The 14,427-nt window shown below is 46.8% G+C and overlaps 1 protein-coding gene across 1 annotated transcript in view; it reads left to right on the top strand.

The window, feature by feature from the left end:
- The first annotated feature begins 13,763 nt into the window (after positions 1–13,763).
- The window catches only part of LOC148473794 (embryonic protein UVS.2-like), a 48,798-nt gene continuing 48,134 nt past the window's right edge, over positions 13,764–14,427 (top strand). Inside the window, exon 1 of the mRNA XM_088459448.1 lies at positions 13,764–13,788. Coding sequence (XP_088315574.1) covers positions 13,764–13,788 — 25 coding nt within the window. The remainder of the gene's footprint in view (positions 13,789–14,427) is intronic.

The raw sequence follows: 14,427 nt of genomic DNA on the forward strand, positions 1-14,427 counted from the left end.
CAGTGTGATCGGTCCCCCCACAGGCATAGGAGACTGCTGCGGCTGCTGCACAGCAGCAAAATTTGCTCTATGCATCAGTGTCACTCTAAGGGGCAGATGTACTAAGCTTAGGAAAGTGATAAAGTGCAGAGTGATAAACCACCAGCCAATCAGCTCCTAACTGTCATGTTACAGGCTGTGTTTGAAAAATGACAGTTGGGAGCTGATTGGTTGGTCGTTTATCACTCTCCACTTTATCACTTCCCAGAGATTAATACTAGAGATCAGCGGGTTCGGATCTCAGAGATCCGAACCCACCCGAATTTCAGGGATCCGGGGCGATCCGAGCGACGCTCGGATCTCCCTGCTTGCCCCGGATCCGTCACCCGAGGCAAAACCTTGCGATCCCGCTGTTGGATCGTGAGGTTTTGTATTGAGCAGGCATTACGCTGATTTGGCTGAGAGAGCCGTCTGTCATGGCTCTCAGCCAATCAGCGTTAAGCCCATTGAAAATGAACACTAAAGAAGAAGAAGATGGCGCCCGCCACCTGACACCGCCGGCACCCCCACTGTCAGCATCCCCCGCTGCCGACACCACCACTGCCGGCACCCCTGTAATGAGAACACTGTCAGCAACCCCCACACTGCCAACACTGTCAGCACACATGCACTGAGGACACCGCTGGCACCCCCGCTCTGCCGACACCGCTGGCACTGCATTGAGAACACCCCTGCACTGTCGACACAGTCAGCAAACTTGCACTGAGGACACCGCTGGCACCCCCGCTCTGCCGACATCGCCGGTACCCTTCACTGAGAACACTGCCAGCACCGCAGCACTGCCATTCCATTTATTGAGGACACCGCCAGCAACCCCTGCACTGCCGACACAGCCAGCAAACCTGCACTAAAGACACCACTGGCACCCCCGCACTGCCGACATCACTGAAACCCTTCACTGAGGACACTGCCAGCACCACAGCACTGCCATTCCATGTACTGAGGACACCGTCAGCAACCCCGCTCTGCCGACACTGCTGTCACAGTAAATACACTATTGGTGTATCCAAACCACACTGTATAACACACTATATCCGGGTTGGAAATTAGAAGCTGAACTGCCACATGTTAGTGCCGCTCACTGTGTCACTTAACTTAGTCAGCCAGCTAGCTGGATGCAACCTTTTGGACTTAATTAGATGACGCAAAATTGTGAAGTGGTCAAAATTTATTGGAAATTTCTGGAAATAAATGTTATTGAGGTTAATTATACTGTAGGAACAAAAACAGGCCCAAATTATGTGATTTTAACTGTTTTTATGATTTTTAAGAAAAAATCCAGATCCAAAACCAAAACACGAAAAAAAAACACGGACGTGAGGTTTTGGCAAAACCAATCCAGATCCAAAACCAGGGGGGATCCAGATCCAAAACCAAAACACAAGGGTCGGCGCACATCTCTAATTAATACATCTGCTGTCTAAACAATAATTGATGAAAATGATACGTGCGCACTGAAAGCAGCCCCTCAGATTCCTTGTGTGAAAAAAGTGTCACCCAACACTCAAAGAAACATATAAAAATCCAAATATCACCAAGTATATCCAGGAGGCGCTCCTAATTGTATAAACAGTGATATCAGGTCAATTCTTTACTACTGATGCGATATCCACCGGATCTTCTTTTCCATTCAATCCCTCATATTGTACCTCAAAAAATGCATAAAAACAATCTCATAGTGTAAGACAGTCAGACTGGATGAAAATCAAGAACCTTCAATTAAGCTTAATTACCAGAAGAAGTGGTCTACCATATGAAGTAGACAATCAGGTGTGTTCATATCCTCCCTATTTGGCATATGTCACAGTCCCTCACATAACCTCCGGTATTTTTCAGGTATTTTTCAGAACTTCATGTTCATTCCATATATAAGGGATGGAAACAAATCTCCAATAGTGTAATATAGTTTATTTAACATAAAACATGATGAACAAACAAAATAAAAAGTGGACTCTTACCAAGCAGAATGGTCTACCAATATAAAAATAAGGCAGACATATATAGCTTCAAAGATATAAGGTGAAAGCCTGGGCGTCCCCAGAGTCCATCAACCATCTGCCAGGATAGGTCCACTAGAAGTCTAAATCACCACAGTGCCAACTAAGCTGTGTTAGGAGATAAAGTGAACAGAGGTAAGGTACCAGCCAATCAGCTCCTAATTGCCATGTCACAGGCAGTGTTTGAAAAATGGCAGTTAGGAGCTGATTGGCTGGTACCTTATCACCGTTCACTTTATCTCCTAACACAGCTTAGTAAATAGACCCCTTAGTGTTTTATCTGCCACTCTCTACGTGTTTTTTTTTTTTAAGGGGTCCCCTCTAATAATTTTTGTCACTTGAGAGCGCCATGTTTTTTTTACATTTGACAACCCCAATGTCTCCCCTGTGTTTGAGTCTTTTCTTATCTCTATGGTGGTTACTCTGTAATGGAGAACTACTAAAGAAATTGAGCCTCCCTGAGCAGAAATTGTCTTGAGCCAGTATTCAGTATGCATATAGAAGATCATGTGGTACGGGGGCACCTCTTTGCGTAGGAATATTACTGTATGTCATCCTCATACAACAGAGGTTCAAGCAGATAATACATAGTAATAGTACTTTTGGGGCAGGGCAAAAATGTGAACATCCCTGATCAAACATCCTGGGAAGACACCATCCTCCTACGTCTCTCCAGCACCATCCCTCTGAAAAAATATCTTTAATGATTTTGAGCAAATCGTGCAGTGTGTACACCCAACCGAGAGACTACGCGATATGTCTTTCTGATCTGGCCTCTGAAGACATCACCTTAAAGCCACTCCCATATCCTCCCACAGTTCTCTGCTTGTCACTGCTTGTCTCTACCTGTCTCTGCTTGTCACTGTCTCTGCTTGTCACTGCTTGTCTCTACCTGTCTCTGCTTGTCACTGTCTCTGCTTGTCACTGTTTGTCTCTGCCTGTCTTTGCTTGTCACTGCCTGTCTCTGCTTGTCACTGCTTGACTCTGTTTGTCACTGCTTGTCTCTGCTTGTCACTGCTTGTCTCTACCTGTCTCTGCTTGTCACTGTCTCTGCTTGTCACTGTTTGTCTCTGCCTGTCTTTGCTTGTCTCTGCTTGTCACTGCTTGACTCTGTTTGTCACTGCTTGTCTCTGCTTGTCACTGCTTGACTCTGTTTGTCACTGCTTGTCTCTGCTTGTCTGTCTGTCACTGCTTGTCACCTCTTGTCTCTACTTGTCACTGCTTGTCTCTACTTGTCACTGCTTGTCTCTACCTGTCACTGCTTGTCACCTCTTGTCTCTGCCTGTCACTGCTTGTCTCTGCCTGTCACTGCTTGTCACCTCTTGTCTCTGCCTGTCACTGCTTGTCTCTACTTGTCTCTGCCTGTCACTGCTTGTCACCTCGTCTCTACTTGTCACTGCTTCTCTCTGCCTGTCACTGCTTGTCGCCTCTTGTCTCTGCCTGTCACTGCTTGTCTCTGCCTGTCACTGCTTGTCACCTCTTGTCTCTGATTGTCACTGCTTGTCTCTGCCTGTCACTGCTTGTCACCTCTTGTCTCTGCCTGTCACTGCTTGTCTCTGCCTCTCACTGCTTGTCTCTGCCTGTCACCTCTTGTCTCTGCCTGTCACTGCTTGTCTCTGCCTCTCACTGCTTGTCTCTGCCTGTCACCGCTTGTCTCTGCTTGTCACTGCTTGTCTCTGCCTGTCACTGGTTGTCTTTGCTTGTCTCGGCCTGTCTCTGCTTATCACTGCTTGTCTCTGCCTGTCACTGCTTGTCTTTGCTTGTCACTGCTTGTCTCTCTTTGTCTCTGCTTATCACTGCTTGTCTCTGCCTGTCACCTCTTGTCTCTCTTTGTCACTGCTTGTCTCTCTTTGTCACTGCTTGTCTCTCTTTGTCACCTCTTGTCACTGCTTGTCACCTCTTGTCTCTGCTTGTCACGTCTTTGCTTGTCACTGCTTGTCTCTCTTTGTCACTGCTTGTCTCTCTTTGTCACTGCTTGTCTCTGCCTGTCACTGCTTGTCACCTCTTGTCTTTGCTTGTCACTGCTTGTCTCTCTTTGTCACTGCTTGTCATTGCTTGTCTCTGCTTGTCACTGCTTGTCACATCTTTGCTTGTCACTGCTTGTCTCTCTTTGTCACTGCTTGTCTCTGCCTGTCACTGCTTGTCACCTCTTGTCACTGCTTGTCTCTGCTTGTCACCTCTTGTCTCTGCTTGTCACTGCTTGTCACGTCTTTGCTTGTCACTGCTTGTCTCTCTTTGTCACTGCTTGTCTCTCTTTGTCACTGCTTGACAAACAAGTTCTGTTGCAGATACAGCAGAAGCTTCTGGTTTGGCAGCAGCCCAGCGGTTTCTTGGCACCATTGTGGATACTGGGCCTGTTCCAGAAATGGTGTACTCTTCAAGTACAGTATTACTAGAAAGGTCAGGCTCACATATGGCAACATCGGACACACTTGGACTCTCCTCAGGGATTTGTGCTTTTTTTTCAAGCACACAGTTGGTTCCGGTATATTACTCGTCTTAAGAACCATCAGTCATCATAAATACAGGCCAATGCCTTATCCTTTCCTTGCCACTTCATTTAGTGAATGGTATATGGTATATCCTAACTTAAGCCCTGGTGCATCGACCTTCATAGATGACGTTGACGGCCTTACATCATCATCAATACTGCTGCCGGCAGCTACAAGACTGGTACTGTATGTGGATCCTGCTCTCCTGTCATGTGACTGTCCTCCATACTCACTGCGGTCTTACATCAGTGTCACCAAGCAATTATAGAGCAGCTCAGTTGTAGCTGGTGGTGTGGCAGGCTAACACGCACACACCAAAAACTTGTTGTTATTTTCACACTGGTGGTGTACACACAAACAATAATTTTTATATTTTCACTGGTGGTGTGGCAGGCTAACACGCACACAGGGATGGGTGGGGATGGGTGAAGAGCACCTATATGGACAGGACATCAGCCAGTCCCTCTATAGACAACAGCCAGCCAGCCCTTATGTACAGGACAACAGCCAGTCAGCCCCTCTATAGACAACAACCAGTCCTTATGGACAGGACAACAGCCAGCCCCTATATGGACATTAAGCAGCCAGCCCCTGAGTGACAACAGTAGCGAGCCTCTATGCACAGCAACAGCACAGCACAGGTCCTAGCTCCCTCCCTCTTCACTCTCCACAGCCTTAATGATAAATGGTGGCGATCACAAGGCCTTTATAGAATCCAAAAGCCGCGAGAATCGACAGTGGGATTATGATGTTTTGCCTCATTTTCAGTTCCAAGTCAGGCTGGAAAACACAAGCCGACTCGGATCAGACTCGGATGCCCAAAGTTCGGGTGGGTTCGGTTCTCAGGGAACCGAACATGCTCATCCCTATTTTTAACCACCTCACAATATTGATTTCACTATTTTTCACCAATATACGTCAGAGGCTGCAGCAAGCTGGCTGGCTAAAGTAAGCAACAGAGCAGTGGCACAAACGCATGGCAGTTTAAAAAATATAGGACATTTATGAAACATTGCCACAAAGCAGTGGCAGACAGGATGGCAGTTTAATAAACTATAATAATGTCAGTCGGCAATTCCCCAAATAGTACAAAATGTAAAGAAAAGAGGTACAAGATGGAATTGTCCTTGGGCCCTCCTACCCACTCTTATGTGGGATATTAAAAAGGACATGCACAGTTCAAGAAACCAAGCACTTTAGCGACAAGGACTGACACTTTCGTGGCTGAACTCCTTGGTTTGTATGGGCCCCCACAAAACATTTTTTTGGAAGGACTACCTTCAATTATTAGGGAGAAGGTTGATGATGAGGGTGTTGGTGGTGGAGATTGCATGTGCTGGTCCAAACTGCTGGTAGCTGATACTGGGCTGCTTGTTATTAATTTACAAATTATTATAATTTTGTTAAACAAATTGCATGAACTCACCTCAAATGACGTAACAGGGAGGAGGTGCCTAGATGGTTAATGTCCCTTCCTCTGCTAACTTTGGCTTTACAAATGGAACAGATACCTTCACAACTGTTGTCAGAATTTAGATTAAAATAATTCCACACCCAAGACGTGGCTTTTCTGGATTTCTTTTTATCATGAGCAATAACTGCTGCTACTGGTGGCTGATTTACGCAAACAACATCTTCATCATCAACATCCTCATTAGTGTCAGGACACAAATTTGCCCCTCATCCTCCTTTTGCACTTGCTCCACACTATCATCCTCATTTTCTATTATTTCACCATCTAATACTAGCACAGCCGTCATGGTGTCAGTGATCCGCTGTGAAACTGGGTGACAGCTGTTATACTTACTTCCTCTATCAAAGGACTGTTTAATAGTCAATTGTTTTTTTTTAATTACTACTAGTAGTAGTCTTCTTGGTCCCTTACTGGGATGAAGATCCACCCCCAGCAACAGCAACAGGCATAGCACTCAAGGATCGTTCTGAGGAACCACAGATAGGAGAGGAGTCAGTTATTCTTATGGAATTGGATGCAGGACTACTTCCGTGTTGAGGACTGAGGGTTAGTCTTGGTTAGACCTGGTGTAAACAGCCTTGAGGGCTGATTTGCATGAATTGGTGGAGGTGAGAGCCAACCTTTTGGGTGTTGGAGCAGCCTTGAAGGCCGATTTATTTTTGCTTATTCGCTTATTTTTGCAGCTACGTTCCGTGTGAAATCGCAGATGCGATTGCATTAGCGTAAATCTCTGAATCAGATCTTCAATATATATCTGATAGGTTGCTCAGTTTATTTGCCCACACCCCATATCATTGTATATATTATATCTCTCTGTATCTATCTATCTACATTGCATACAGAAAGTATTCACAATGCTTCACTTTTTTGTTATGGAATAAATTCATTTTTGTCCTCAAAATTCTACACACAATACCCCATAATGACAATGTGTAAAAAGTTTTTTTGAGATTTTTGCAAATGTAATAAAATTAAAAAAAAACTAAAATCACATTGACATAAGTATTCACAACCTTTGCTCAATACTTTGTTGATGCACCTTTGGCAGCAATTACAGCCTCAAGTCTTTTTGAATATGATGCCACAAGCTTGGCACACATATCTTTGGGCATTTTTGCCCATTCCTCTTTCCAGCACCTCTCAAGCTCCTTCAGGGTGGATGGGAAGCGTCGGTGCACAGCCATTTTCAGATCTCTCCAGAGATGTTCAATCAGATTCAAGTCTGGGCTCTGGCTGGGCCACTCAAGGACATTCACAGAGTTGCCTTGAAGCTACTCCTTTGATATCTTGGCTGTGTGCTTAGGGTCGTTGTCCTGCTGAAAGATGAACCGTCACCCCAGTCTGAGGTCAAGAGCGTTCAGGAGCAGGTTTTCATCCAAGATGTCTCTGTACATTGCTGCATTCATCTTTACCTCTATTCTGACTAGTCTCCCAGTTCCTGCCACTGAAAAACATCCCCACAGCATGATGCTGCCACCACCATGCTTCACTGTAGGGATGTATTGGCCTGGTGATGAGTGGTGCCTGGTTTCCTCCAAACATAACACCTGGCATTCACGCCAAAAAGTTAAATCTTTGTCTCTCATGGTCTGAGAGTCCTTCAGGTGCATTTTGGCAAACTCCAGACGGGCTGCCATGTGCTTTCTGTCTGGCCACTCTACCATACAGGCCTGATTCGTGGATTGCTGCAGAGATGGTTGTCCTTCTGGAAGGGTCTCCTCTCTCCACAAAGGAATGCTGTAGCTCTGACAGAGTGACCATTGGGTTCTTTGTCACCTCCCTGACTAGGGCCCTTCTTCCCCGATCGCTCAGTTATACGGCCGGCCAACTCTAGAAAGAGTCCTGGTGGTTCTGAACTTCTTCCATTTACGAATGATGGAGGCCACTGTGCTCATTGGGATCTTCAAAGCAGCAGATATTTTTCTGTACCCTTCCCCAGATTTGTGCCTTGAGACAATCCTTTCTCGGAGGTCTACAGACAATTCCTTGGACTTCATGCTTGGTTTGTGCTCTGACATGCACTGTCAAGTGTGGGACCTTATATAGACAGGTGTATGCCTTTCAAAATCATGTCCAATCAACTGAATTCACCACAGGTGGACTCAATTTAAGCTGTAGGAACATCTCAAGGATGATCATTGGAAACAGGTTGCACCTGAGCTCAATTTTGAGCTTCACGGCAAATTGGTGTTTGCACTCATGGTTATGCCCGGTGCCTCCTTCTGTTCAACAGCGGAAACAATATGCATTCCAGTGAAACGGCACTCAGGTCGAAAAATGCACAATACACAACAGGTATAATAATCCGACGTTTACTTTCAATGCCTTTAATACATAATTTTCCTCAGGGATACATATATATATATATATATATATTTAAAGATATACCAGCGAACATGGAAGCTCACTTAGTGTCAGCAATCTATATAGGCTGGTCCCATGGCAAAGATGTCAGCCGGGCACTGAGTGTTGTATGAGGATATCACCCCAGATCCTTGTTGATGGTTCCACCTTTGATAAGTATTTATTTTACTCAATGGTGCATGATGGCTGATGTTTATTGTCACAAATCACGTATGGATATTTGATGCTTGCCTGTACTTCTGTCACGACCAGGGTTTCGTCGCTTGGAGGTTGCGGTCCGTGCCAGTGGGGGTGCTGTGGCGCTGTCCTTCCAGTGAGGGAGCTGGCGCGAGGAGACTGGCATTGTGTGTGTGGGGGGGTCTGCCAGCGCTGGGCCATCCTGGCAAGGGTAAGTGTCTCAGCATTACAGGTACATGGGAGCGGCCATCTTGCCTCAGGTCATGTGACATAGTGGGCCTATCCTGATGCGTCAGGTGATCTCTCCAGCCACTCACGCTCTGCTGCTGGGTACTTAAGGGGGTTTGGAGCTCCCTGTAGTTGCCAGTGCAACTGTGTGTTTCAGCATTAGCTATGAGAGAGTTCCTGCACTCCTGACCTTAGTCTTCTGCTCCGGTGCTTGCCCTAACTCCTTTTTGGTCCCTGGCTCCCTGCAAACCTGCACCATGCCACCCTGCCTTGCTTCCTGCTGTGGATCAAGTCCTGCTCCTTCTACCTACCCACTCCTCCCTGAACCTGAAGTTCCCAAACCTACCCATTCCTTCCTGAACCTGTAGTTCCCAATTACCTACTCCAGCCTGCACCTGAGTTTTCAGCAACGTTTTCAGAATTTCAGGATTAACCTTGTTTAGCCATCATCTCCGCATTACCTGCTTTCCCTTTCAGCAACTATTACAGCATAACCGGATTACCCTGTTTAGCCATCGTCTCAGCATTACCTGATTTGCCTTCTGCTACTATTACAGCATTTATGGATAACCTTGTTCAGCCATCGTCTCAGCATTACCTGATTTGCCTTTCAGCTATTATCACAGTATTCCCGGATTCCCTTCCCCGCTATTACCACTGACTTTCTGGACTTTCCTTCAGCTCCACAGTTACCTGAGTAATCAAGACTTTATTTTAGTTCTGTCACTGATCTGGACATTCATTCATTGCATCACTATTGTTCCTTCGGTCACAGATGTTAATCAGTTTTATTCTTGTGCTTGTCTACTAGAATTTACATTAAACAACCCACCTTTCAGTTTATGGGGTCTATTTACTAAGCAGTGTTAGGAGACAGAGTGAAAAGTGATAAGTCTGTGATAAGGTACCAGCCAATCAGCTCCCAACTGTCATCTCACAAGCTGTGTTTGAAAAATGACAGTTGGGGGCTGATTGGCTGGTACCTTATCACTTTCTTATCACTTTTCACTCTGTCTCCTAACACTGCTTAGTGACTAGACCCCTAAATCTATTCCGGTGTCTGCTCCTGTTTCCACTCCAGGTCCACAACAAACAGATCCTAACAACTTCGGGATGAGCTAATACCCCAGTACAGAGGCGTGGAGTCTAACCTGCTTGTGGAATTCACCAAGGACCCCTGCACACGACATGCAGGACATGGTCCTCTGACTTGGTTTCCTAGTGCGGGTGCTGGTAGGCACTGGAGTGTTGCTGGAAGTGCGCCATGAGGCAAACGCAGGGGCGTTTTTAGAGCGGAGGAGGCCGTGTGCATCACCCATCATGGGCCCCCTCCTCTCACTCCGGTGGCCGGCAGCCAACTGACGCCGCTGGCCGGCCACTGCAGAATCAATACTCTGGGCACTACAGTGTGCCCAGGGTCTATTGCACATGTGCAGATCGCCAGGGAAATGGTGTGTCCAACACTTTCCAGGAGATCTCCTCACGGCCACGCCCATTTTCTGGCGTTTGGACAGCGCTGGGGGACCTGACGTGGGACTTCGGAGAGGTAAGTATTACAAAGTATGGGTGCAGGGTGTGCGGTGCGGGCCCCCCCCTGACCCATTATAGATACGCTCCTGGGCATACGAGCGTGGTCGACAAGCCATGGCAGAACCAGACAAACGGTGCAGTACCAAGAATCAGACTGAATCAGGTCACGAAGAATAGCAAAGATCAAATTGAAATCGCCAGATTCAGTACCAAAGGACAGGGCCAGCTCCAGGGGTAGCCGCGTCCTGTGCAGGATGGGTAATAGGCGGCGCGACCTAATTACCATAGACAACGCCCCCTAAATGATGTTATCAGTCAGGCTGAGGGCGAGCCCAGCACTCCGTCACTAGCTGGGCTTCCCCCAGCCCTCTCCCTGCACAGCATCTTTTCAGCTTCTCCGGGGTCCGGCACCGCCGCACAGCTGCAGCGGTGGACGTGCTCAACCTCTCGACCACCCGCGGGACTCTGGCCCACGGGTGGAACAGCAGGACAGTGCCTGAAAAGTGGGGCTGTTCCGCTGAAATCGGGATGTTGGGAGGGGTGCGCCCTCTATGGGGTGGCACCGCTATTCGACCGCACTGCCGGTGCTGCCAAAGGATCAGACGGAATCAGGTCACTAGAACTAGCAGAGGTCAGGATACACAGATGTCAGAATGCTGGAGATCGGTGAGCTTATATTAGGTTGACACTCAAATGGTCAACACACAAATGGTCGACTCGTTTTTTTTTTCTCTAGCCCTTATCTTCACCCGAACCCTCCCCTTGATCCTAACCCTCCCTCCTGGTGCATTACCCTAACACTCCCTCCTGGTGCCCAACCCTCACCGTCCCTCCTGGTGCCTAGCCCTAACCCTCCCTCCTGGTGCCTAACCTTAACCCTCCCTCCTGGTGCCTAGCCCTAACCCTCCCTCCTGGTGCCTAACCTTAACCCTCCCTCCTGGTGCCTAGCCCTAACCCTCCCTTCTGGTGCCTAGCCCTAAACATCGGGGTAAGTGCCTAACCCTAACTAGTGGAGCAAGTGCCTAACCATCCAGTAAGTGCCTAACCCATATAAAAAATATGTGTCGACCATTTCTGTGTCAAACATTTGTGTTTCGACATAATGACCCTGCCGACCTTCTGCTGGGTTACTGTGCAGTGTGAAAGGTCCAGGTTGAAATAAGCCGGGTAAACCCTGGTAATAGTTCAACCCAGCTTGCGATGCAGTGTGAGCGGGTAACCCGGGTCGATGCGACCCTGGTCCCGTTTACAACATAGGAAGTGCTGGCTCAGCAAGTGATGGCGGTGACGTCATCGACCTGGCAAAAATCCGGGTAGGGCCGCCAGTCTGAAAGGGGTCTCAGCCGGGTCGCACCTGGAATGGACTGGTGGACAAAGTCCTGGTTGCGACCTGGCATTCCAGGGTATAAGTATACGGGGGTAGATATTGATTGATCGCCTCACCCCGCCTTCCTGAATCTGTTCTCTGGCCGAGGGGAGCAAATCCGCCCCCCTCCCCAGTGCTATGAAAAAATTGGGTGTGGCCACACCTCCCTGATTTGGCTGTGCCCCCTGTACCCGTCACTGCTCTTGGCAGGCCAGGACTGTGCATCAGGCCCCTTATTTAGCTTGAGACGTAAATTGCGGATTGAGGCTTTTTTTTTTTACTGCAAGAGGCCTTTTTTTATGCACATTCGCAAATGTTCACAATTTTTGTGTCTTTTCTTAGTGAGTGGCAGTTACACACTGGCTCGTAGGTTGCAAAGATGCAAAAATATTTTGCGGACGCATTTTGCGATTACACTTACTGCAACTCTGGAGTACTGCTCTATATTACATTATAGATTTATAATGAGATCCTTATCTGTGTGTGTGAATGGTGTACTTTAAAGGGTTAATTGTACACCCCTTTCTCTTTGTCACAACTGCATGTGCTTAGCAATTATTTACTGATACAATCCTGTCCTGCGTCTATTTACATGTTTACCAACAACTGTGTCCTTGTCTAATTCAGGTCTGATAACATTGTACATGAAAGACTCCTTTCTCTTTGTAACTACGTGATTTTTTATTTTATTTTTTTAAGTTAATCCGACTCTGAAATGATTCACAGGATTATTGACCTATATCTCTTATCAAAATCACATCCTCATTCAGAGAGACTGCAAACTGTCTGCACCAGAGAGAGGTTACTATAATATTGCTATACATTAGGGCTACCACATTGTATTGATTGATGATGAAACTGTGGCCTGATTCAGCAAGGATCGCAATTTCTTATACGCACGCAATCAGCTGATTATTTTGCGCGAACCAGGCGCTGCGATTGGAACTGCGATTGTAGTGACCACGCAGACCCATCGCAGAGTGATTGGCAGTAAGTGCAGTTTGTGGGTGGTGACGGGGGGGTGTTCAGGCACACGCAGGCGTGCCAGTGCGTTGGGATGGCATTGCAGGGGTGTGCATAAGTTAGCCACTGCGATAACAGACGCAGCCTGAGGGCTCATAGCGTGCGCTGAAGTTAGCAATTCTGAGTGAGGTCTGAGCTGCCGTAACTGTGCGTATGGGTCCGATGCTACTCGATGTTACCGATTATTTTGCTATATTGCCCAAGTATACGGATGTGAGTAAGGTGAAGTGGGCGTCCTTATGTTAGGCTGTGATCGCAATGCGAATGCAAACATTTACATATCCCAACTGATATTAGTAACTGCGTTACGTGCGTAGAATAGCGATCCTTGCTGAATCAGGCCCTGTATTCAGTGGATCGATTCATTAAAATAAATACAAATATTAAAACAAAATATATTTTAAAAACCCGGTACAGGGGTGTGGCCACATTCAAAAGGGGGCGTGGTTACATATAAAGGGGGGTGTACATGTGGGCTGGAGGCAGCTGGCACTGGCTGGGCTCTGACACGTCGCTGGCGTGATTACATCAGCGTCAGTGCTGCCTGCACTAAAGAACACCCGGGAGGACGGAGCGGCGCCCCCTGTCACTCAGCAGCGCTGCGGGAGTCCTGTGTCCCAAGAGTGCTGCTAAAGAATTCAGAAGATTGTATCCCAAAACGGTACTGTACCGGCTAAATCGGTATAGTTGGAGGGTATGATATTTATCCACATGGATAGGCAGGAACACACCTGCAACCATTTTAAATTCATTTTTTCTTCTTGTAATGATATCGAACCTTGGTGAGTGTACCAACCAATCCGCTTCTGTCATTTTTCAAGCACAGGGGGAGATAACTCAAAGCTTGTAGAGAGGTAAAGTACCAACCAATCAGCTCCTAACTGCCATTTTTCAAACACAGCCTGTAACATTACAATTATGAGCTGTATTGGTACCTTACTACACATGAGTGTTTCCCCATGTCCTTTTAAATTTTGACATTTGTTACCCGTAGCAGTAATGAAATACTTTTTTCTTTTTAATATTGTACAAATAAAAGTAAGTATTATTACCCTTTACATTTCTTAAAGAGAATGTCTACGCTTCTTGGTCAGGCTGGTAATTCCCTCTCTCCTTTTTTTTTTCCATATGCGTTTACTATTAACCTAATGGACAGCCGCAGCCTCTGTTTAGTAGCGCGGCCCTCTACCCAACACTGAAAACACCCTGTTTGGCTAAAACAGGTAATCTATGCTTTATATCAGGGGTCTTCAACCTTGGCCCTCCAGCTGCTGTGGAACTACACATCCCAGCATGCACTGACATAGTTTTAGCATGCGGTTATATCAAAAAGGTGGCAGTGCATGCTGGGATGTGTAGTTCCACAGCAGCTGGAGGGCCAAGGTTGGAGACCTCTGCTTTATATTATCGGGGTAGACAACCTGTGGAACGCCAGCTGCTGCGGAACTACATATCCCAGCATGCACTGCCATAACATATATATGCTGTTAGGGCATACTAAAACTGTGGCAAGGCATGAATGGACATGTAGTTCCACAGCAGCTGGTCTACCACAGGTTGCCTTCCCCTGATTTATTGAATCCTATTGATATAAAATAAGTACATGGATGTTATTAAACCTGATTTCAGTCCTTACATAAGTAGAATACTCTTCAGGCATAATGGTTGCAAGCAGTGACGTGCGGTGAGGTCAATGGTTGAGGAGGCACTGGGTGATTAACACCCCCCTTTTATAAA

Source organism: Taudactylus pleione, unplaced genomic scaffold (assembly GCF_031769625.1).
Source record: "Taudactylus pleione unplaced genomic scaffold, aTauple2 ptg000911l, whole genome shotgun sequence".
In the NCBI taxonomy this organism is placed as follows: domain Eukaryota; kingdom Metazoa; phylum Chordata; class Amphibia; order Anura; family Myobatrachidae; genus Taudactylus; species Taudactylus pleione.